Source organism: Thamnophis sirtalis, unplaced genomic scaffold, assembly GCF_051295495.1.
Source record: "Thamnophis sirtalis isolate CommonGarterSnake01/CBP01778 unplaced genomic scaffold, rThaSir2_p1.2 scaffold_2, whole genome shotgun sequence".
NCBI classification, from domain to species: domain Eukaryota; kingdom Metazoa; phylum Chordata; class Lepidosauria; order Squamata; family Natricidae; genus Thamnophis; species Thamnophis sirtalis.
This window is the reverse complement of record NW_028261382.1, coordinates 31,287,734-31,313,264: the sequence shown is the minus strand read 5'-3', so window position 1 is coordinate 31,313,264 and position 25,531 is coordinate 31,287,734. Positions and strand designations below refer to the sequence as shown.

Here is a 25,531-nt window from a genome sequence, read left to right as displayed (position 1 = left end):
GAGGGAGGATGGAAGGAAAGGAAGGAGGGTGGAAGGGATTGAGGAAGGAAGGAAGAAAAGATGGAAGGAAAAAAGGAAGGAAAGAAGATAACATCGAACAGTTTTGCCCTCTTTTGGTCTTTTGATAAAAGCATCCAACCTCAGAAAAAATTCAGCAAATTTATCTTCCCCTTTGAAAGAAAGCCAGTTCTCATTTATCAAATTAGAGCTAGCATTCCCTCTGGGCTCCATGTGTATCCCCTCCCCAAACCCAGATAAAAGGAATGAAGAAAAGGGTTCACACAACCAAGCAGAAATATGAGAAAGGAGGAGAAAAAAGGAGAAAAATGCTTTTCTGTTTCTCCTTGAACCGTTTCTGTGCTCCTTCAGGCCCCTCTCCTTAGATAATTTGCTGCCTTGAATTTCTTCTAAATAGTTCTACGTAAGGCCGGCTCAAAAGGCGTGCCCCATCTTAACCATACTGACAGGCTCCGAATCCAATGGCGATGTCCGTTTTGCTCTGCACATTCATGGAGCGCTAACCCTAACCCTAAGTGGAATTTTCCCCAATGGGATTTTCCCATGTATGTTGCCAGAAGATTACATAAGGCCGGCTTAAAAGGCGTGCCCCATCCTAACCAAAATCATTTTGCTCTGCGAATTCATGGAGAGCTAACCCCAACGCTCCTTGTTAGCACATCCGAGAACACACTGAACCAAGGCCCGCCTTTAAAAATAAAATAAAAATGAAACAACTTGGCCAATAGCTTCCAGCTTCAACAATGGGTGTGGGAGGAATTTGTGCCTGGAGTGGTACTAAAAGCAGATCCTTGTTCGTCTCAGCTGCCCCCTGAGTGAACATCAAAGCTCTCCTCCAAATGTCTTCATTAAGATATGAAGGCCGTGGCGTGACCTCTTCCTTGGAGAGCTTATAAAAGTGTCTTCGGTAGAAGTTGCTTAGCAATCTTCCTCCATTAAACTCTAGGGAAAGAATGACCCTCCGGGCAAAGGTGTCGGGCTAATCAAAGGTCTGGAGAACACAAAGAGACTTCCAGTCAAGCTATTATTATTACTATTATTTTTTAAAAAGAAAGAAATTAGAAGATGGCCATTAGAACATCACATGTGAAAGAACAAGCCTGCCCTGAAAGTTGAGGTGTCCTGACTCAGAAAGAAAATGATCTAGTTCATAAAACAGGGGAGGGTGGGAAGAAGAACCCCGAGGCTCAAAGAAGAATTGTTAAACAATGAAGAGGATGGCCAAAGATTCTCCAATGTTGACTGTTCAACGCTGGAAAAGTTATTTTGAGCCTCCAGAATGAGGCAGAAGAAGGAACTGCTTCTGAATTCAGCTTTACACAATGTCCATTTGTCTGAAGTGGTGTACGGTTTCCTGCCTAAGAAGGGGGCTGGACTAGAAGACCTCCAAGGTCCCTTCCAACTCTGTTATTCTATTCTGAATTCTATCCTTTTTCTACTCTATTCTACATTCTCCATTCTATTCTATTCTATTCTATTCTACATTCTCTGTTCTATTCTACATTCTCTATTCTGTTCTACATTCTCCATTCTATTCTATTCTATTCTATTCTACATTCTCTATTCTATTCTTCTCTATTCTATTCTACATTCTCTATTCTATTCTACATTCTCTATTCTATTCTTCTCTATTCTATTCTACATTCTCTATTCTGTTCTACATTCTCTATTCTATTCTATTCTATTCTACATTCTCTATTTTATTCTATTCTTCTCTATTCTATTCTACATTTTCTATTCTGTTCTACATTCTCTATTCTATTCTATTCTGTTCTATTCTACATTCTCGATTTTATTCTCTATTCTATTCTATTCTTCTCAATTCTATTCTACATTCTCGATTCTATTCTATTGTATTCTACATTCTCTATTCTGTTCTGTTCTATTTTATTCTACATTCTCTATTCTGTTCTATTCCATTCCATTCCATTCTAGTTGTCTAGTCCAATCCTTATTCTATTCTATTCTATTCTATTCTATTCTATTCTATTCTATTCTATTCTATTCTATTCTATTCTATTCTATTCTATTCTATTCTATTCTATTCTATATTCTATTCTTAGAATCTCTCTTCTAACATGTTCCTTTCACTTATTTCAAAGCCATTTGAGATGAGGCCGACCACCACCCATTCTGGCTGCTATCTCCATAAATAAATGTTCAATCTGCTAAACCTTGCCCTGTATTTTACTTAACATCTTCTCCTCATTTTCTTGCCCTTTATATTTTTTTTTTGCTGTGCGTACGCTTTTTCTAAAATATTAATTTATCAGCCTTTCTTTCAAAAGATGCCACCTCGGCAGCCTTGGCTGGAGGAAGAAATAACTACCGAAATGCTAAAGCGATACATTTCTCCCCTATTTCTGCTGTATCCATTCTTTTTTCCCCTTCTCCTCCTTCCTTTTGTGTCTTTTATAGTCTCTGCCTCAATGAACAGCGGGGGGCTTATTATTTATCAGGAGTTCTAGGGGAGAAATGGCGAACAGAAGACAGCTCTGCTAAAAGCAGAATGAAGAGCTGGGAAGAATGAAGAGCTGGAGAACATACTGGCTCTTTGTAATTCCTCTCCAACCAAGGAAAGGACTTGAGATTGCCCACAAGTGCTCCAGACAATCATTTCTTGTGAGGTGATTACAAGAAAGCTTAGACGAAGTAATAGCCATCCTGTTCAAATCATGGCTGATGGCTCTTTGTTCAGAGACTTCCTTTTCTAACCTAGCACTAATGATGTTGCCTAGTTTGGTAATGAAACATCTGCAAGAAAACAACCCAGCTCAGAAAGCACCAAGGACCCCTACAATCCTCCTCCTCCTCCCTGCAAACACCTCTCCCTTCTAGCACTGATGATGTTATCTAGTTTGGTAATGAAATGTCTGCAAAAAAACAACCAAGCTCAGAGAGCACCAAGGACCTCACAATCCTCCTCCTCCTCCCAAACCCCATCCCCTTCTAGCACTGATGACGTTATCTAGTTTGGTAATGAAATGTTTGCAAAAAAACAACCAAGCTCAGAGAGCATCAAGGATGACTTCTTCCTCTTCCTCCTCCTCCTCACCACAAATTTCACTCCCTTCTAGCACTGATGATGTTACCTAGTTTAATTAAGCATCCGCAGGAAAACAACTCAGAGAGCACCAAGGACCCCCACAAACTTCCTTTTTCAGAAATCCTTTGGTCACTATTTTTCAGCTATGAAGAACTTTTGCACTGACAAATTTTTGAACAGCACTGGGTGAGTTTCCTTCTATTGTTAGCGAAAGAAGTTTTAAATATAAACTTAAGGCCTTTTTTTAAAAAAAAGTGGAGTGATTAGAATGTTGATTTGGGAAAATTACAAATGAACTAAGGGTCCAAATGGATTGGAGAGAAGATTTTGAAATTAATTATGAGAATCCTTTCTTGAATTCTTTAAAATACACACAGAGAGACACACACAATAGGAGGAGGAGGAGGAGGAAGAAGAAGAGGAAGAGGAGGAGGAGGAAGAAGAAGAGAAGGAGGAGGAGAGGAAGAGGAGGAGGAAGAAGAGAAGGAAGAGAGGAAGGAGAGGAAGAGGAGGAGGAGGAAGAGAAGGAAGAGAGGAAGGAGAGGAAGAGAAGGAGCAGGAGGAAGAAGAGGAGGAGGAGAAGGAGGAGGAAGAAGAGGAGGAGGAAGAAGAGGAAGAAGAGGAGGAGGAGGAAGAAGAAGAGAAGGAGGAGGAAGGAGAGGAAGAGGAGGAGGAGGAAGAGAAGGAGGAGGAGGGAGAGGAAGAGAAGGAGCAGGAGGAGGAAGAGGAGGAGGAGGAAGAGGAGGAAGAGAAGGAGGCGGAAGAAGAAAAAGAAGAAGAAGAAGAAGAAGAAGAAGAAGAAGAAGAAGAAGAAGAAGAAGAAGAAGAAGAAGAAGAAGAAGAAGAAGAAAATGCTGTGCCAGGAAAAGTAGCCCAAGTTCTAATGCTAACATTGGATCAGTCTTTCATTCCTGAGATATTTGTAGAAGCATCCATAATTTCACATCAAATATTTATTCCTACATTTATTAAATTCTGAATAATTCAACACTTGCTGCATGTCACAGAGAGGTTCCGTTAAGCATTCTCAGCTGACTGTATCTGGATCTCCAGCTCATGCCTTCTAAAATTGGGATGTTCTAGAGAAGGTGATGTTTTTTCCATTATTTGGAGAACGTTTTTGGGAAGAAACTATGTCTTCACTCATGACAATTTGTCAGTTATCCCTTTGATGGATCATGTCTAGTTTTTGGTTATGGAAATTAACACTTACGTGCATTATGGAATAAAGAAAGTTGAACTCAGTCTAAAGTAGAAAATCTAAATTATTTCCTGAGATTCCTAAACCTTCCACATGTTTCCAGAGCAGCTAAAGAGATTTCTAGTTCAGGGGCCACCGACCTTTCAGACCTCAGGGACTACTAAATTCATAATTTTAAATCCCGTGGAGCACTAATAGGATCGGCCTAATGACCAGCTGGGTGGGCGTGGCAAGGTGGTCATGTGATAGAGATAGACAGAGAGATAGAGAGATAAATAGATTATAGATAGATAAATAAGTGAGTAGAGATAGATAGATAGATAGATAGATAGATAGATAGATAGATAGATAGATAGATAGAAGTAGATGATAGATAGGTAGGTAGGTAGGTAGGTAGGTAGGTAGGTAGATGATAGATAGATAGATAGATAGATAGATAGATAGATAGATAGATAGATAGATAGATAGAGGAAAAGATGGATGGATGGATGGATAGACAGACAGACAGATAGATAGATAGACAGATAGAGAAGATAGCTAGCTAGATAGATAGATGAGAGAGAAGATAGGTAGATAGATAGATAGATAGATAGATAGATAGATAGATAGATAGATAGATAGATAGATAGATAGATAGATAGACAGATAGATAGACAGACAGACAGATGAGAGAGAAGATAGATAGATGATAGATAGATAGATAGATAGATAGATAGATAGATAGATAGATAGATAGGTAGATAGATAGATAGATAGATAGATAGATAGATAGATAGATAGATAGATAGATAGATAGATAGATAGATAGATAGATGATAGAGACTTAGACTGATAGCAATAGCCCTTAGACTTATATACTGCTTCAAAGTGCTTTAAAGCCCTCTCTAAGCGGTTTACAGAGTCTGAAAACTGCTTTACATGATCTGCCTAATGACCGGATGAGTGGGTGAGGCTAGGTGGTTATACGATGATGGGTGTGACCAACTTGTTGTCATACATATTGAGGGGCATCTTGCTGGCCTCTATTCGCCCCTCTTCTCCCAGCCACTCCTCTGCTGCCCACCCGGGCTCCTTAGGGCCCCAACAGGAAGCAGCTGCTGGAGCTAAGCAGCCACCATTAGAAATAATTGGCAAAACAGCTCAGTTGGATCTGACCGAGAAGGAGGCTCAGCAGAAGCACCTCACTGAGGACTAGGAGCATGGGCTTTCCAAGCAGAGGGAAGACCTGCGGGAATGCAAGGCCAGGTGCTGGTCCCTGGAGGCTCAGTGGGCTGAGATGACCAGCCAGTTCCAGGCCATGATGCAGTCCCACTGGAACAAGGCCTTCCGGCTCTTCACCACCAGCGGCTCTTCCCTCCAGCCTTCGCCCAAAGCCCCCCACCAGGAGGCTGAAGCAGACCCCAAGTCCGAATTTCTGCCCCCCTCCAACCTGCACAAAAAGACCCCAAAGGGGGAGATTCTCTGCAGCGACATAAGCGTTCATTGCACGTATCCATCCCAGGGGTCGTAGTTTGAGGACCCCTGATTTAATTCAGTATAAAAAATGCAAATCATTTTTCTGCGAACCACCAAAATTTTCTCACGGACCACCAATTGGGGATCGCTGTCCTAATTGAGTGAACATTCGCACGGCTGCAAAAGAACACCGAAAGGGCTTAGCCAATAAACCTGGTCAGTTTCCCATGCAGCCAGAGAAACTTAACAGTTCAAGCACCCCGTTCAGTACTGAGCTGGGAGACTGACCACAGGGCCGAGACCTTTCCAATACCATGAGTTGAATAAGAAGCTTCTCACCTGACGTCTGCTGGATCTTCTGTCACGAGGACGTCCGTCTTGCAGCTGGCCAACGGATTGATGGAAAGCTCCACCGGAGGAAGCACAAAACTTTTACTCACGGGAAGCCAAAGGCCTTGGCCCAGGCTGTAGGTAGACCTTCAAAAATGAAGATACATGAGAGCAGAAGACAAAAAAAAAACAACAACAACAATGCCAATTTGACAACTTTGGACTTTCTGATTCCAAGACTCAGCACAGAATCTCAAACTGTGAATTCCTGGTGACGTTGCTGGAAACTATCATGTAGCAAAGATGTAAAGTTTAAAGGTTCCCCTTGCACATATGTGCTAGTCGTCCCTGACTCTAGGGGGCGGTGCTCATCTTCGTTTCAAAGCCGAAGAGCCAGCGCTGCCCAAAGACGTCTCCGTGGTCATGTGGCCAGCATGATTCAATGCTGAAGGCTCATGGAACGCTGTTCCCTTCCCACCAAAGATGGTTCCTATTTTTCTACTTGCATTTTTTATGTGCTTGCGAACTGCTAGGTTGGCAGAAGCTGGGAGAAGTCATGGGACCTCACTCTGTTATGCGGTGCTAGGGATTCAAACCGCCGAACTGCCAAACTTCTGATTGACAAGCTCAGCATCTTAGTCACTGAGCCACCACATGCTGTAGCAAAGATGAGGTTCTTTCAAAAGTAAAGGCTTTGAAATATTGTTTAATTTTTGTCTTTGGTCAATAGTGGCCAAATTACAGATAGCGATATCAAAGACTCTCATTTTAACAGCTTATATATTTAGATGGTGCTGAAAAGTATGGACCAATAGCATTATTTGAGGTTGCATCAAAGGTAATGGTTTGAAATATTGTCTAATTCTTGTTGGGTTTTTTGGTTATTGGTGGCCAAATTATGGAAGAGATACTAATGAATATCATTTTAACAGCTTTTAGATATTTAGACTCTGCTGAAAATTATGGACCAATAACATGACTAGCCAGAAGTGAAAACAAGAAACCCTTGAAAATGTATATTTTGGGTGATTGTCAAGTAGAAATGTTAATATCTCTTAGACTGTCTTAGATGCCTAATGTTTATTTTCTTAGCACATATTTAACTAATTTGGGATTGAGGCAAAAGTCCTATAAATCTTATTAATAAATCATTGTTTAAAGATGGCTATAAAGTTATAATATTGTGTGGGCCTGGATAGGAGAGGTGAGATATTCAGTAAATAATCTTTAGTTAACTACAATAATAACAATGAAATGTTAATGGACAATATCTAATGATACATACAGGTGTGTTACGGGGTGGGGGGGGAATGCTTAAGATATCTTACTTAACTGAATTAATTTTAGAATATGTTATAAAGCTGCAATGTTATTGGAGATCTATTGAAATTGCAAATGAATGCCAGTAGGTGGTTGTGTCTTCTAATATAAATGATACTAGATAAAAACATGTTTAAACAATGGTAACTAAATGAGAATTATGGTACAGGGATTGTAAAATACATAACTTTTTTTTTCTTCTTGACTTAAAATGTACAACCTGATTTGAATGAAGCATATGTAAGGACTGTGGAAGAAACGCCCGGAATATATTTGTAACCAATCGATACGCTTTCAACAAGATGTAACGAAAGATGATTTTTCTTCTTTTTCTTGTTTAATTAAAACAATAAAAAAGTTTCTCAAAATAAAAAAGAAACCCTTGGATTTTGGCACAGAGTTAAGTCACATCTTATCTTGACGCAACCATCTATATTGAAGACAGTTTAGTTTGCTTGAGATAATCAGAAGTGGTTGAAAAACCAGCATGCCCACACAATGAATCGTTGGAACACTGTGTCCTTGCTCTTCAGGAAGAAGACAGATGTACATTTACCATTGTACATAAATGGCGGGGAAGGGGAGAAGGTTGGTAGTTTTAAATTTCTGGGCATTTATATCTCGGAGGACCTCTCATGGACCATGAATGCTAACATGCTTGTGAAGAAGGCACAGAAGAGGCTGCACTTCCTGAGAATGCTCAAGAAGATAAATCTATCTCAGTATCTACTTCTGTCCTACGATCGCAGCACCATTGAGAGTGTCCTGACATACGGCATTCTTGCATGGTACGGGAGCATCTCTGCAGCGGATAAAAAAAGCTCTCCGGAGAATCATTCAAACTGCCCAGAATATCACTGGGCTCCAGCTACCAGCCCTGGAGGACATCTTCACATCTAGATGTTTGAGAAAGTTGCACAACGTTCTCAGAGACTCTTCCCATCCTGCTTACCATCTTTTTAGACTGTTGCCTTCTGGCAGAAGATACAGAAGAATGAAAACTCGGACCACACATCCTCTGAACAGCTTTTATCCCAGAGCTATCATTGCACTCAACAATGAACTAAAGGGCCACCATCAGTGAGCTATTGGACAGCATTACTTGGTCTGTTGTGTGGATGCTTGGGTGGTTTAGGAGCGGGGAATTTTTTGGGTGGGTGGGTGGGTGGTGTGTTTGGGGATTGTTATGTGCGTTGGGCCCGGTCTCTGGGTGTTATGTGAATTTCGTTGTATGTGTAAACTGTGTATAAACGTACAATGACAATAAAGTAAAGTAAATGAATTGTTAGAACAGCATGTCCATATGTGCTGGAGGGGAAGAGATCACTGAACAATGATCTCGCTTCACAACGGAAATTTTAGGCTCAGAATAACAACTTCAGCAAATGTCTGCAAGAAAACCACCAAGCTCAGGGAGCACCCAGGACTCCACAATCATCATCGTCATCTTTTAATGACTCCATAATTCCTTGCAGGGTGAAGTCTGGGCAACTGAATGGAGCTGGCTATTTACTGTCCAGACGCCCTTCCTGTCACCAGTGCAGAGTTTTGTGCAGCAGATATATTCTCATTGTGCCCAGAGAGAGAGAGAAATATCTGCCTCCACCTAGGATCGAACTGACAACCTCCTGATTGAGTTCCACCTCTAGGCCACCTCACCACTCACCAAGGACTCCACAATGACCTCTAAAATTGAACTGTCCCCTCCCCCCCAAAAAAAAACCCAAGAAAGGAGAGATTGATGGCAAAACTTCAACCAAACCGATTGCATGACTCACCTAAGAATTTTCTCTGGAGCTTGTTCTCCTGTCACCAAATCATAACCTCTTTCCAAAGTTGTGTACGGCCAGGGGCTGGCGAAAACAAAGCAAGAAAACAGTCATTATTATACACGGAAGGGGTTGGAATTTAGAAACAGGAGCAGCTAGAAGCAAATCCATTTCCTTTTTAATAACAACATTACTCAAACGCCGTATCATTTTCTCATCTTTGGCCCAAACAGCTTATTATCCTTTCGTTTCTTTTCTTTTCCCGTAATTATGCTAGTTATTTATGGCATTCTAATGCATTGGCAGCTTATCTATATTTAATTATATTTATCGTCCTGCTCCAGCCTCGTGGCTCTCGTGGATTGATTGATATATTAAGATGATATTGAAGTAACGATTCTAAAGTCAGGCGTGCTGGACGCTGTTTATTGCTTAATGGTTTCTTGAGACTTCAGAATTGAGCATCGGGCCATGTAAATCAGAGCGATTGTCGGAGGAGGCATTCCAATAGGTCCTTGGTTGACAAGCTGGAGCGCCCGTAGGATTGAAACTAAGATTCCTGGCTTGAAAACTTTGCCTAGTAGCTTTGAGGCAGGGGCCCCATCACGTAATTTCTTTACCCCAGAAGCCAATCTTTAATAAACACACACTTAATGCATTATTCATACAGAAATCTCCTTCAGGAGAAGAGATTTCAAGGGAGCAATGAGAGGTGTACTCACACCATTGCGAAAGCACCCAAAGGTAAAGGTTCCCCTTTATGTGCTAGTCGTTCCCGACTCTAGGGGGTGGTGCTCATCTCCGTTTCAAAGCCAAAGAGCCAGCGCTGTCCGAAGACGTCTCTGTGGTCACATGGCCGGCATGACTCAACGCCGAAGGCGCACGGAACGCTGTTCCCTTCCCACCAAAGGTGGTTCCTATTTTTCTACTTTCATTTTTACGTGCTTTTGAACTGCTAGGTTGGAAAAAGCTGGGACAAGTCACGGGAGCTCATTCTGTTAGGCGGCGGTAGGGATTCGAACTGCCGAACTGCCGACCTTTCTGATCAACAAGCTGAGCGTCTTAGCCACTGAGCCACTGCGTCCCTCATATATTATATAGGAAAAAGCAAAAAAAGCTGCAATTTGCCTTATTTTACTGTAATAGAGAGAGTCAGAAGTCAATGCTGCTTTTTTTTGCTTATCCTTCCTCACTTCTCTTTCCCTCCCCACTCCTTTTCTATTTACTTTGTATTTTGGGTTTTATGCCACTTTGTAAGAACTCCATAAAAAATGTTAACGGGGGGAGAGATAGGTAAGCAAACAAACCCCCTTTGAAGCAGAATTTGGGGAACAGATTGTGCACCTGGTTGAACATGCAATTCTTCCGAAAATTCTGGTCCCCATGGAAAAAGATGCTGCTTTAATACCGTCCTTCCTTCCTTCCTTCCTTCCTTCCTTCCTTCCTTCCTTCCTTCCTTCCTTCCTTCCTTCCTTCCTTCCTTCCTTCCTTGCCAATTTTCCCTGGAGGTTGCCGCCCTGCCCCACAACACCCTGTCATGCTCACCCTTCGCTGTGTTCCCAGGTGTTACGGATACAAAGGTGTCGATGCACAGGATCGGGGGCATATCCTTCGTGGCAGCTGCACTCACCTGGAAACAAGAGCAGAGCTCCAATGTTCAACCCCGCCTTACCTTTGCCATCCACAGTTGTACAGGTAACCCTCGACGTACGACGACCACCCAGCCCCCTCCCCAATTTGTTGTTGTTAATTTGCACATGTGACATAGCCAAAGCACAGGTAGTCCCCAACTTAACAACAGTTAGAATAGAATAGAATAGAATAGAATAGAATAGAATAGAATAACAGAGTTGGAAGGGACCTTGGAGACTGGAAGAAATGGTGTTGGGTCTCCTGCCTGGGTAGGAGGTTGGACTAGATGACCTACAAGGTCCCTTCCAACTCTATTAATATGTTAAGGGGTTGGACTCTGTTAGTCTGTTAATATGTTAAGGGGTTGTACTAGATGACCTCCAAGGTCTCTTCCAACTCTGTTAAATCTGTTAAGGGGTTGGACTAGAAGATCTCCAAGGTCCCCTCCAACTCTGTTAGTCTGTTAATATGTTAAGGGGTTGTACTAGAACAGTGTTTTTCAACCACTGTGCCGCGGCACACTAGTGTGCCATGACATAGTGTAAGGTGTGCCGTGGGAGAATTACTTTATATATAGTCAATATAGGCACAGAGTTAAATTTTTTTAACATTTTCTAATGGTGGTGTGCCTCGTGATTTTTTTCATGAAAAAGTGTGCCTTTGCACAAAAAAGGTTGAAAAACACTGTACTAGAAGACCTCCAATGTCCCTTCCAACTCTATTAAATCTGTTAAGGGGTTGGACTAGAAGATCTCCAAGGTCCCTTCCCACTCCGTTGTTCTGTATAGTCGGAACTGAAGAAGCTTCTTGGAGAAGCGAAATGCCTTCAAGGGGAAAAAAAAACCCAAATTCCAGTTGCCTTTTTGAAACATGCACCTTTTTGAAACACCTGCATATTTAAAAGCAAATCTATGGGTGGGAGCACACCCTGTTTTTAATGAAGAAAAGGGAAATAGATGACCCCTGCCACTCATTAAAAAAATGCAGTCGAAAGCTATCTTGCCCTTCCCTTCCTCATTTCTCATTCCCTCTTTCTTCTTTGCGGAGAACTTGCCCGGCTGCTTTTCAGATTGATCCCTTGCTTTGCAAAGGAAAATACATATCCCCAAGCAAGCCATGTAGAAGAAGAAGAAGAAAAAGAGAGAGAAATAATAAAAGATTAATTGGATTTGTTCACCCAGGAAACTTTGGAAGCCAGTGTTGATTTTTCTTCCCGTTTTTTTTCCTCTGGCAGACACCTTTCATTGACAAAAGGAGAGTTTTAAGCACAGCTGTGTTGGGGGAGGTTATCTCTTTGAATCCCAGATGTTCATTTTGATACCTCCTCCCTTCAGGTTAATGCAGTTTCCTCCACCCCAAATAGCTTAATATCTTACTACTTGGCTGGTAGTCCAGTTTGTCTGGTCCTAGAACTTTAGACGTTAATTGATGAGTTCTTAGGACTTGATCTATGTTTCTATTCTTTGTTTTGTTACTTCAATCCTATCAACTATTTTGATTATATGTCTTTTCTCTACTCTAGTGAACGTCTATTCTTTTCTCCGGATTCTAGCGACGTGGCTAGGCATCTGTCATTTTAAGATAAGATCAATCCCCAAATTTGGACGGAAATGACTTTGTAGACGACCCTCACTCTGTCAAGGAGTACTCATCTCAAATGTTCTAAGCCCAAGAGCTCACTGCAACAGCATTGCCAAAAAGGCATTAAGAGTTGTTAACTTAATATGGCGAAGCTTCTTCTCCGGTAACGTTGACTGCAAACTAGGGCATGCAAAGCCTTTGCCAGACCAATCCTCGAGTACAGCTCATCTGCCTGGAATCTACATTGTATATCGGATATTAATACAATCGAGCAGGTTCAGAGGTATTTCACGAGAAGAGTCCTCCACTCCTCTGCCTCATAATAGAATCCTTTATGCCACCAGGGTTGAAATTTTGGAACTACGCTGCCTACGGTTTGATCTAAGCATAGTACACAAAATTGTCTGCTACAACATCCTACCTGTCAACGAGTACTTCAGCTTCAACCTCAACAATACACTGACAAACAATCAATACAAACTCAAGGGAAACCGCTCCAAACTCGATTGCAGAAAATACGACTTCAGCAACAAAGTGGTCAACGCCTGGAATACTCTACCTGACTCTGTTGTTACATCCTCAAACCCCCACAGCTTCAACCTTAAATTGTCTGCTGTGGACCTCACCCCATTCCCATAAAGGGAGCGTGCATAAGCGCACCAGCGTGCCTAACGTCCCTGTCCTACTGCAACATGAGATGGAGGAGATGTTCACCTCTGGAGACCTTGGTGCTCTCTGAGCTTGGTTGTTTTCTTGCAGACGTTTCATTACCCAACTAGGGAACATCATCAGTGCTTGAAGGGAGTGGGCTTAAGAGAAATAACAGCAAACCCTCTCCAGCAGGCAACACCCAGATAAGGAAGGATTAACACCAGACAAATGAAGGAGCAGAAAATGCTAGTCCAATCAAGGAATCACTCAGAAGAAACTGCCATCATAATACTGGCAGGGGAAGCTACTGCATATAAGTAGTAAAATTCACTCCCTTTTGCATGGTTGATGTTACCTAGTTGGGTCATGAAACGTCAGCAAGAAAACAACCAAGCTCAGAGAGCATTAAAAACCCTACAGTCATCGTCGTCCTCCTCCTCCAAATCCAAATTCCCTTCTAGCAGTGATGATGTTATCTAGTTGGGCAATAAAATGTCTGCAAGAAAACCACCAAGCTCAGAGATCATCAAGGACCCATAGGCCTCCTCCTCTTCCTATTCCTCCTCCCATATTTTCCGGCTCCCCACAAATGATGTTGCCCAGTTGGGTCACGAAATGTCTGTAAGAAAACCACCAAGCTCAGGTAGTACCAAGGACCCCACAGTTCAACCCTGAGCTACAACTATTCCTTTCTATTGATATTCATCTCCATCTATTCACGTCTGCATATTAATAGGGTTTTCAGTTCTTCCAAACAAAAGGTCTGGAGCTGAAAGTTGGAAATAAACAAACAGGCTGTAAATAAGGCCGGTGACAAAAGCCCAGCTAAAAACCAGGAAACGATGGGAAATCAATGCATCTCACAAAAAGCGGGGAAAAGGGGAAGGAACATATTTCATTTCCGCAGCGTGTACATGGAGGGACGGGAGTGCAAACTCTATCAATTACAGATGTGCACAGAGGGAAAAAAGGGTCAATGTTTCTCATCGGAGTGATATTCATCCAAAGAAATAAATATGCCTATTTGTAGCAACCGTCAAGTAAATTATGTTCTATTTTATATTCCCTTCCTCATTCTATTCTTATTCCTTATTCTGTTCTGTTCAATTCCATTTCATTCTATTCCTTATTCTATTCCTTATTCTATTCCTTATTCTATTCCTTATTCTATTCCTTATTCTATAGCTTATTCTATTCTATTTTATTCTATTCTAGTCCCTGCTCCCTATTCTCTTCTCTACTCTTCTCTACTTTCTATTCTATTCTATTCTATTCTATTCTACTCTACTCTACTCTACTCTACTCTACTCTACTCTACTCTATTCCTTATTCTGTTCTGTTCCATTCCATTTCATTCTATTCCTTATTCTATTCTATTCCTTATTCTATTCGTTATTCTATTCTATTCCCCTACTCCCTATTCTCTTCTCTACTCTACTCTCCTCTACTCCCTATTCTATTCTATTCCATATTCTATTCTATTTATATTCTATTCTATTCTCTACTCTACTCCCTCTTCTCTTCTCTTCTCTTCTCCCTATTCCCTTCCCTTCCCTTCTCTTCTCTATCTACTCCCTCTTCTCTACTCTTCTCTTCTCTACTCTTTATTCTATTCTATTCTATCCTATTCTACTCTACTCTACTCTATTCTTTATTCTGTTCTGTTCCATTCCATTTCATTCTATTCCTTATTCTATTCTATTCCTTATTCTATTCTATTCCTTATTCTATTCTATTCCCCTACTCCCTATTCTCTTCTCTACTCTTCTCTACTCCCTATTCTATTCTATTCTATTCCATATTCTATTCTATTCTATTTATATTCTATTCTATTCTCTACTCTACTTCCTCTTCTCTTCTCTTCTCTTCTCTTCTCTTCTCTTCTCTTCTCTTCTCTTCTCTTCTCTTCTCTTCTCTTCTCTTCTCTTCTCCCTATTCTATTCTATTCCATTCCATTCTATATTCTATTCTATATTCTATTCTATTCTATTCTATTTTATTCTACCCCGTCGCACCTCATCCTTCTGTTCTGTTCTGTTCTATTCTATTCTATTCTATCCCATCCCAATTCTCTATTATGCTGCATTCTCTTCTATTCCATTCCTCCCTAACTCTTTCTCTCTAGCACATACACAAAGCAACTACGCAATGCGTAGCCTCAGGAATTTCTGAGGTCTGTTTCACCCTGTTAATAACAGACTGATGCAGCCGTGCATGTTAAATAGCTCTTCATCAAAACTAACAAAGATTGCCACTTTTTTTTTTAATGCATTGGCTTCACAGTCAGTAAATAAATAATTCACACACAATTTGTTAAGGTAACCCTGATGGAGCGATTGCCAGAATGAAAAGTCAGAAATTAAAATGATTAAAAATTAGAAAACAAACAGTTCATCCCTGACTTACGACCACCATGGAGTTCAACATTTCTGTTGTTAACAGAGACATTCATTGGATGAGTTTTGCCCCATTTTACGACCTTTCTGGCCACAGTGGTTAGATGAACCACTGTTTTTCTTAAATAAAACAGCTGTTAAGGGAATCTGGTTTCCCCATTTCTCTGCTGGCCAGAAGGTCGCAAAAGGAGATGATTTTTTTTTTTAGTCATTTATTTGACATTTATAGGCTGCCCTTTTCCCTGAGGGGACTCAGGGCGGCTTACAATTAATGGGAAGGGAGTGTAAGACAAAACACAAGAAAGAAAAAAAATGTGAATAAAAAAAATAAACCGATAAAACACAACATTCATTCAGCATTCGGGTGGGGCGAGATTCGGGTCTTATCCCCAGGCCTGACGGGATAGCCAGATCTTGAGGGCTGTGCGGAAGGTCTGGACGGTGGTGAGGGTACGAATCTCCACGGGGAGATCGTTCCAAAGCGTCGGAGCTGCAACTGAGAAGGCTCTCCTCCGCGTAGTCGCCAGTCGGCACTGACTGGCGGATGGAATTCGGAGGAGGCCTACTCTATGCGATCTGATGGGACGAAGGGAGGTAATTGGCAGAAGGCGGTCTCTCAGATAGTCAGATCCACTACCATGGAGGGCTTTATGAATGGTAAGTAGCACCTTGAAGCGCACCCGGAGATCAACAGGTAGCCAGCGCAGCTCACGGAGGATCGGTGTTATGTGGGCGAACCGTGGTGCGCCCACGATCACTCGCGCGGCCGCATTCTGGACTAGCTGAAGTCGCCGGATGCTCTTCAAGGGCAGCCCCATGTAGAGCACATTGCAGTATTCCAGCCTAGAGATCACAAGGGCTCGAGTGACTGTTGTGAGGGCCTCCCGATTCAGGTAGGGCCGCAACTGGCGTACCAGGCGAACCTGGGCAAATGCCCCCCTGGTCACAGCTGACAAATGGTGGTCAAAAGTCAGCTGTGGGTCCAGGAGGACTCCCAAGTTGCGGACCCTGTCTGAGGGGTATAAATTTTGACCCCCCCAGCCTGAGTGATGGAACGTTGGCCAAATTGTTGGGAGGGAAGCACAACAGCCACTCGGTCTTGTCCGGGTTGAGTACCAGTTTGTTAGCTCTCACCCAGTCCTTAACGGCCTCAAGACCCCGGTTCATCACGTCCACCGCTTCATTGAGTTGGCACGGGGCGGACAGATACAACTGTGTATCGTCCGCGTATTGATGGTATTTTATCCCGTGCCTCCGAATGATCTCACCCAGCGGTTTCATGTATATGTTGAATAGTAGGGGGGATAAGACCGAGCCCTGCGGCACCCCATAAGTTAGGGGCCTCGGGGACGATCTCTGCCCCCCCCCACCAACACCGACTGCGACCTGTCCGAGAGGTAGGAGGAGAACCACTGCAAGACAGTGCCTCCCACTCCCACCTCCCACAGTCGTCGCAGAAGGATACCATGGTCGATGGTATCGAAAGCCGCTGAGAGGTCAAGGAGAACTAGGATGGACACATGGCCTCCATCTCTGGCTCTCCAGAGATCATCGGTCAATGCGGTCAATGATGTGAACCCGTTGAAGGTGAGTCCGTTGCCAAGCATCCGAAGGTAAATCAGGTGGCCGTGTGGATGCTTCAACGGTCATAAGTGTGAAAAAACGGGCATAAGTAACTTTTTTCAGTGCTTCAGTCGCTAAACAAGACTTTTTTTTGTAAGTTGAGGTCTACCAGTGTGACACTGAGAAATATGTAAATACAATTATGTACAGAAATAGAAATATTTCTCAATGGCCAATCTCCCCAGTTGAGAAATAGTTTGAAGAGGAGACATAAATGACATCCCTTCTCCTGCCTCAAGGCTGTGATCAAAAGACTAAAAAGACTTTTTTCTGCTTGCCTCTGGAAGTTGTAAATGCTCCAACACTGGAAGTTTTTAAGATTTTGGACAATCATTTGTCTGAAGTGGTGTAGGGTTTCCTGCCTAAGCACGGGGTTGGACTAGAAGACCTCCCAGGTCCCTTCCAACTCTGTTATTCTCTAGGGGGCAGTGCTGACTCTAGGGGGCGTTGCTCATCTCCATTTCAAAGCCGAAGAGCCAGCGCTGTCCGAAGACGTCTCCGTGGTCATGTTCGCTTCCCACCAAAGGTGGTTCCTATTTTTCTACTTGCATTTTTTACATGCTTTCAGACTGCTAGGTTGGCAGAAGCTGGGACGAGTCACGGGAGCTCACTCTGTTAGGCGGCACTAGGGATTCAAACCGCCGAGCTGCCAACCTTTCTGATCAGCAACGCCTTAGCCACTGGTCCACCGCTAATGATATGCTAAATTGCAAGAGCTCTTTCATAAAATATTCACCATCTTAAACATGTCTTGATATTAAAAGATTAAAAGTCCGGGGGGAATTCATCCCGGCGACACCCAAGACCTGATTTACGAGCTGCTAGGAGCTGCTAACTTTCTGATTCATGAGGCGAGGTTTCCAAAAGTAACCTTTCCAGCAAAGGAAACAGGGGTGGGGGGAGGTGGGATTTAGGGTGGGGAGTGTTTGGGAGGAAAGGAGAAACCAGGGAAGGAATGAGTTGGCAGGAAGGCATTTGTCTTGGCTTGGAGTGGGGGCTGAGGGATGTGGAAGAGGGGCAGCCCCCGCGCTGCGTTCTCCGTTTGTTTTGAAGGAAGGGTTTGCCAATCGAAGCGGCCCTTAATAAGTCATTTTCTTCTCTCCCGAGTTTTTATCAGCCTGGGTCATTAATTCCTCACACTTACAGAATAACAAATATATGTTCTACAAACTAGACAGACTTTGGGGGAGGGGGGGAGAGGGGAAAGTGAAATAAAACATCCAGTTTGGAGAAGAGCAGAGAAAGGAGCATCCTTGTGAGATATAAAGATGTCACTGTGGCTATTCCTGGGTTCATTAGTGGATTAATTAATGCGGGTGTTTTACGCCACACTGCCAGAACCTAGAGTTCCCCTGCATTTTAAGTCCTCCTCCTCTTCCACTCCTCCATGGTCTCCACCTCCCCCTCCCCTTCCCCCTCCCCCTCCATGTTTTCCTCCTCCTCCTCCTCCTCCTCCTCCTCCTTCCCTTCTCCTTCTCCTTGTCTTCTTCTCCTCCAACCCCTCCCATCTCCTCCTCCCTTCCTTCTCCATCTCCTCCTCCTCCTCCTCCTCTTCTTCTTCTTCCTCCTCCTCCTCCTCCTCCTCCTCCTCCTCCTCCTCCTCCATGTTTTCCTACTTCTCTTCCCCTCCCCGCGTGTTTTCCTCCTCCTCCTCTTCCTCCCCTTCATCCTGCCCCTCTTCCTCCCCCTCCCCTCCTCCATCTTCTCCTCCTTTCCTTCTCCATCTCCTCCTCCTCTTCCTCCTCCTCCTTCTCCATGGTCTCCTCCTTCCCTTCTCCTTCTCCTCCCCTCCCCTGCCATGTTTTCCTCCTCCTCCTCCCCCTTCCTTCTCCCCTTCTTTCCCCCCCTCCTTCCATGAAAACACGATAAAAGGTTAGGGAGACCAATATTCAGAAGTACCATATAGAATGGAATGGAATTGAATAGAATGGAATTGAATGAAGTAGAGTAGAGTAGAGTAGAGTAGAGTAGAGTAGAGTAGAGTAGAGTAGAGTAGAGTAGAGTAGAGTAGAATAATAGAATAGAATAGAAGAAAGTGGAATGGAATGAAAGAATAGAATAGGATGGGATGGGATGTAATAGGAATAGGAATAGGAATAGGAATAGGAATAGGAATAGGAATAGGAATAGGAATAGGAATAGAATACTTTATTTAGCCAAGTGTGAATAGACACACAATGAATTTGTCCCCAGTGCAGTAATGCAGGCCAGTTAGTCTCCAGTGAAAACTGCAAGCCGAGATTTGAAGATGGGCATATTTACATCTCAACTTAGCGATTAATTCCACAAGCCTTCAAGTTCACATCGTCCTAAGCTGGGCTTTTCCACTTGACTTTGCTGATTAAGTCACCATCGGCTGGCTGCGTAGGTCATGCTTGGCTATAAATCATGGCTTGCCAAACACAAAACGGTTGAGTTCACACCATTCAGCTTGGGGTATCCCAGCCCTGAGCTTTCTAAGCAGGCAGCATTTTAGCAACAGGGGGGAAGAAGGATACTACGGATGGGTTCTGCTAGTGCCAAGTGGTTTACACGCCCCTCTTGGTTGTGCAAACAACACATGCAGCGTGATTCTATTAGAAGGAGCTTTTGTTTTCGGGAAGCTGAGGTCTTTCTCTCTGCGTTTTGACCTTCTGCCGGCAATTATCCGAGAAAGGCAGCTCCGGGCAATCTGTTCAGATCCTGAGCCTACATTACTGTTGGAATGAGGCCAAGTCTACTTCCCAGCATCAGGGATTTTTACCAGAGGTCACCCCCCTGCAAATGAGCTGGGGGGGGGGAAGGCAGAGGAGGGATGATGTGATCTCGAAGGCACTCTTCCCAGGATCCTGGGAAGAGCCATTGTGGCATAGTGGCTAGAATGCTGTACTGCAGGCTGACTCTGCCAACTGTCAGCAGTTCAATTCTGACCAGCTCAAGGTGAAGAAGACCTGAGATGGCCCAATTGTCCACTTACCAGTTTCTTCATCACAGAGATGTTCGCACGCATCCGTTGTTCTCTGCCCACAAAGATCGCGGACCCATGGTGAGGTGGCATTGATTTGATAGTACAGGGAAAGCTTTGCAGGATTCAGCCAGTCGGAGATGTCCAAGTAGCTGCCCTCACTCACAACAAAACTGCTTCCTACAAGACAAAGAAAGAAAGTAAGCCAGAAAAAAGATGGACAGAGTGGAGCATTGGGCCCTGTCTAACAAAATAAAATGCAATGTAGGGAAAAGTAAAGTCTTACACTTAGAAAAACTAAAAGACACATATAGAGACTGGATGAAATCAGGTTTAATAGCAGTAACTGTGAGAGGGATCTTGGAGTCTTAGTGGACAAGCAGCTAAATATGAGCCAGCAGTGTGCAGTGGCAGCCAAAAAAGCCAATGCAATCCTAAATTGCATTAACAGAAGGATACAGTCAAGATCAAGTGAGGTTCTAATACCATTCCATAAAGCCTTAGTAAGATCACACCTAGAATACTGCATCCGTTTTGGTCACCACACTATAAAAAAGATGTTGAGACTCTAGAATGAGTGCAGAGAAGACCAACCAGGATGATTAGGGGACTGGAGGCTAAAACATACTAAGAACAGTTGCGGGAACTGGACGTGGCTTGTCTAGTGAAGAGAAGGAACAGGGGAGACAGGATAGCAGCCTTCCAATATTTGAGGGGCTGCCACAGAAAGAAGAGAGGTTAAGCTATTTTCCAAAGCACCCAAAGGCCAGACAAGAACTAAAAAATGGATGGAAACTGATCAAGGAGAGATTTAACCAGGAAGTAAGAAGATTTTTTTTTCTGACAGTGAGAGCAATCAACCAATGGAACAGAAGTTGCCTTCAGAAGTTGCGAGAGCTTCATCCCTGGAAGCTTTCAAGAAGAGACTGCACTGCCATTTGTCAGAAATAGTGTAGGGTCTCCTGCTTGAGTGGGGGAGTTGGACTAGAAGACCTAGAAGGTCCCTTCCAACTCTGTTAATCTGTAAAATAGCAGCTAGATAGACAATAAGCCAGGTGATACCTTCACAAAGGAACATGGGCCAATCCACAGCAGCAGAAGTTCAAAGAGAACCAGGAATGGCTTTTTGAGAAGGTGACTAAGATATAACGTGCAGAAGAAGTGGCGCAATTTGGGCCAATCACCAGGAGATGATGAATTCTAGTCCCGTCTTAGCCATGAAAACCGGCTGGGTGAATTTGGGCCAATCACCAGGAGACTGTGAGTTCTAGTCCCTCCATAGGCATGAAAGCCAGCTGGCTGAATTTGGGCCAATCACCAGGAGACTGTGAGTTATAGTCCTGCCTTAGTCATGAAAACCGGCTGGGTGAATTTGGGCCAATCACCAGGAGATGGTGAATTCTAGTCTCGCCTTAGGCATGAAAGCTGGCTGGCTGAATTTGGGCCAATCACCAGGAGATGGTGAATTCTAGTCCCACCTTAGCCATGAAAGCTGGCTGGGTGAATTTGGGCCAATCACCAGGAGACTGTGAGTTCTAGTCCCTCCATAGGCATGAAAGCCGGCTGGCTGAATTTGGGCCAATCACCAGGAGACTGTGAGGTCTAGTCCCACCTTAGCCATCAAAGCCGGCTGGTTGAATTTGGGCCAATCACCAGGAGACTGTGAGTTCTAGTCCCTCCATAGGCATGAAAGCCGGCTGGCTGAATTTGGGCCAATCACCAGGAGACTGTGAGTTCTAGTCCCTCCATAGGCATGAAAGCCGGCTGGCTGAATTTGGGCCAATCACCAGGAGATGGTGAATTCTAGTCCCACCTTAGCCATGAAAGCCGGCTGGCTGAATTTGGGCCAATCACCAGGAGACTGTGAGTTATAGTCCCTCCTTAGGCATGAAAGCCAGCTGGCTGAATTTGGGCCAATCATCAGGAGACGGTGAGTTCTAGTCCTGCTCACGGGGTTTGTTGAGGAGAAAAATAAGAGAAGGAAGGTGTGTTGAAAATATTCACCCGCAGGAGTTATTTGCAAAAATAATAATAATAATAATAATAATAATAATAATAATAATAATAATAATGATAAAGTTAGGATACAAATGAACAAACTTCATAGTTTTAAATCTTTCTTTCACCTTCATCTCTCCCAGAACCCAAACACACCGTGCAGTATGCACAACAACAACGATACAATAGTCCAGGAATAGCAGAGCGGCTGGAAAGTTGCCAATTTGAAGGAACCACCAATTAGCAAACATTTATATGCATGCTAGTCACAAGACTGGTGAGAAATCTCAGCATGATGAATATTTAATTAACACAATGCCTTAAAAGTAGAGTGGTTTTTCTTTTATTTATGAAGAGTTGATGATAATGTTGAAAAAAACTAATGATTGCTGGGTTATATGTCTGTGTACATCTATGCCTGCGAGTTCCTCACACACACACACACTGTACATCCATTCTGAAATGGCAAAAATGTGTTTTCTCCCACCACTTGGCAATATGCATCTTCTAATTAGGCAAATGTATTTTCAGTTTTCCTTATCTAATATCAGACAGGCAGTGCAGTAAGGGCGGAGAGGGGGCGATTTTTACAGATGCTTGCATCCTCATTAACCCTGATCTTCAATTACACTGATTATAAGGCTGTTTTCAAATGTGACAGAGATCAGGGCTGAAGTGCAGAGAGGAGGAAGAGGGAAGGAAGGAGATGGAGGAAGAGTGAAGGAAGGAGATGGAGAACGTAGGAAGGTAGTAGGGAGGGAGGAAGAAATGAGGAAAGAAGGGGAAAAGGATGGAAGGAAGAAAAGAGAAAAGGAGGAAGGAAAGTGGGAAGGAAAAGAGGAGGAACAGGGAAGGAAGATGATGGAGAAGGTAAGAAGGTGGAATGGAAGAATGGAGGGAGGGAGGAAAAAAAGAGGAAAGAAGGATGGAAGGAAGGAAGAAAAGAGGAAGGAAGGAAAGTGGGAAGGAAAAGTGGAGGAGGAAGAGGGAAGCAAGAATGTGGAGAAGGTAGGAAGGTGGGAGGGAAGGAGGAAGAAAAGAGGAAGGAAGGAGAAAAGAGGAAGGAAGGAAGGAAGGAAAGAGGAAGGAAGGAAGAAAAGTGGGAAGGAATAGAGGAGGAGGAAGAGGGAATGAAGGAGATGGAGAAGGGAGGAAGGTGGGAGGAAGAAAGGGAGGAAGAAAAGAGAAAGGGAGAAAGGAAGGAAGAGAGACAGAAAGAGAAAGAAAGAAAGAAAGACAGATAGACAGACTTCCACCGTCCTGCCAGGGTTTGCAAACAAATGCTATGGAAACCCACTGAAAACCAGGAACAGATTTCTCAGTCAAGGAGAAAGATGACAACTCTTAAGGTTGCCCTTGCATGGACTCTTTTTCTCTCTGATGAATGGGAGAAGGCTGCTCCCCAGCCCCATCATTTAGCCTCTTGAGATCCCCTCAACCTTGAAGTGATAGGAGAAGGTTAAGTTTTGCTACTGTCCATCTTGGGAGAAAAATGCATTTGAGAAGAGGGAATAGTCATATCTGAGCTTGCAACCAGTGATGGGTTGAAATCTGGCCTCCAACATGCAACAGACCTTTTGTTCTTTGTTCTTGTGCGTAAGGATGGTTCAAACTTCTTTTCATAGGTTTAAGCATTTGTTCAGGGGATTAATGCTATTGTAAATGTTTTCTGGTAGTCCTCTCAACAACTTTTGGGGGTAAGAACAGCATATTACAATTAAACTTTCTCCTCCTCCTCCTCCTCCTCCTCCTCCTCCTCCTCCTCCTCCTCCTCCTCCTCCTCCTCCTTCTCCTTTCTTCTCCTTTCTTCTTCTTCTTCTTCTGCTTTTCCTCCTCCTCCTCTTCTTCTGATTCTGCTTGTCTTCTTCTGCCTCTTCTTCTTCTTCTTCTTCTTCTTCTTCTTCTTCTTCTTCTTCTTCTTCTTCCCCCCTTCCCCTTCCCCTCCTCCTCCTCCTCCTCCTCCTCCTCCTCCTCCTCCTCCTCCTCCTCCTCCTCCTTCTCCTTTCTTCTCCTTTCTTCTTCTTCTTCTGCTTTTCCTCCTCCTCCTCTTCTTCTGATTCTGCTTGTCTTCTTCTGCCTCTTCTTCTTCTTCTTCTTCTTCTTCTTCTTCTTCTTCTTCTTCTTCTGCTTCTGCTTCTGCTTCTTCTGCTTCTCCTCCTCTTCTTCTTCTGCTACTTCTTCTGCTTTTGCTCCTGCTCCTCTTCCTCCTCCTCCCCCCCCTCCTCCTCCTCATCCATCCTCCCCCTCCCCCTCCTCCTCCTCCACCACCACCACCACCACCACCACCACCACCACCACCACCACCACCACCATCATCATCATCATCATCATCATCATCATTCTTTCTCCTTCTTCTTCTTTCTGAACGTACCCCACTTCCTGATCTGAGGAAATCTTTGGCAGGGTTTGACGAACTCTTTCTTGGAATTCAAATGAATTATTTGGATGCTACGGAGCCACAGATTCAACCATCCTGCATCTCACTGACCAATACTCGGGGAAAATCAAAAGAACGGGTTTTCTAAGCAAAAGGAAGAAGACTGATGTGGGTGGTGGGGGGATGCAGAATGCTTTGGAATAACCACAGCTTCCAAGAAGACCAGCAAGTGTTGAATGAATTCTAAGGAGCTATTATTTATTTTTTTGAATGCACAGGAGAACTCATAGCCTCCAGCGCAACTGGTTCTTCACTGTATGAAGGTCCACAGGGACTTCTTGATGCAGTTTGTTTTGTTATATGATTTCCCCCTCCTCTTAGATTTCACACACCCCCTCCCGCTCTCCAACTCAAATTTATATCAAAGCAAAGTTGGCTGCAACAGCTTCAGAAGTTCAAACACCTTATCCGGAGGTCTTCATCAAAGTTCAACCGCTTCGTTTTGAAGCTTCTACAAAGAGAGGTTTGAAGTTCTTGACATTTGAGAAAAACGTGTATTTTAGAGAACAAAAAAGAGATAAAACACAGCAAGACTCTGTTCTTTTCCCTTGTTAAATATATATATATGTGAAATACCACTCATGCATCATCATGAAATCTCCAGAACCGTAAAGCCTACAAACTTGAAACTTTGCTCCTCTTGGCATTTAGGTGCTTGCTAAGAAAGGATTTTTTGAAATGACTATCAGAGCATTAATATTTCTTATATTATTATTAACACACTCTGATGCTAAAGAGTTAGACATTCTACTCCCTCTCCCCACCTGAAAAGAACTCTGGTTCAACTGCCACTTTGGCGTGGGCATGGCAAGCACGCGCGTGCTGGGAGTTTAGATATTCTACTCCCCCTCCCCACCTAAAAAGTGCTCTGATACTAAGGATTTAGACTGAGGGAGAGAAGGGGATAAGATAGGAGAGGCCTCTGTGGGGCAAGCCTGAGAGAGAGAAGGGGAGAAGATAGCCTATTGTAACTACTCATTAATTTTCAAGCTTTAAGTGTGGATTTATCAAGCTTGATCACATAGTTTCATAGCGGAGCACGGGTATCCAGCTAGTAAACATATATATTTGGTTTTCTCTATCTTTCCCCGGGATTATGCTTTCCTCTCCGTCTTTAATGTGCTAAAAAA

At 43.4% G+C, this 25,531-nt stretch overlaps 1 protein-coding gene across 1 annotated transcript in view; it reads right to left on the bottom strand.

The window, feature by feature from the left end:
• LOC106552739 (astrotactin-2) overlaps positions 1–25,531 on the bottom strand; it is a gene marked incomplete at its 5' end in the record, with an annotated part of 151,987 nt that overhangs the window by 78,139 nt on the left and 48,317 nt on the right. Inside the window, 4 exon segments of the mRNA XM_087707614.1 lie at positions 6,060–6,197; positions 9,149–9,223; positions 10,685–10,769; positions 19,979–20,146. Coding sequence (XP_087563740.1) covers positions 6,060–6,197; positions 9,149–9,223; positions 10,685–10,769; positions 19,979–20,146 — 466 coding nt within the window.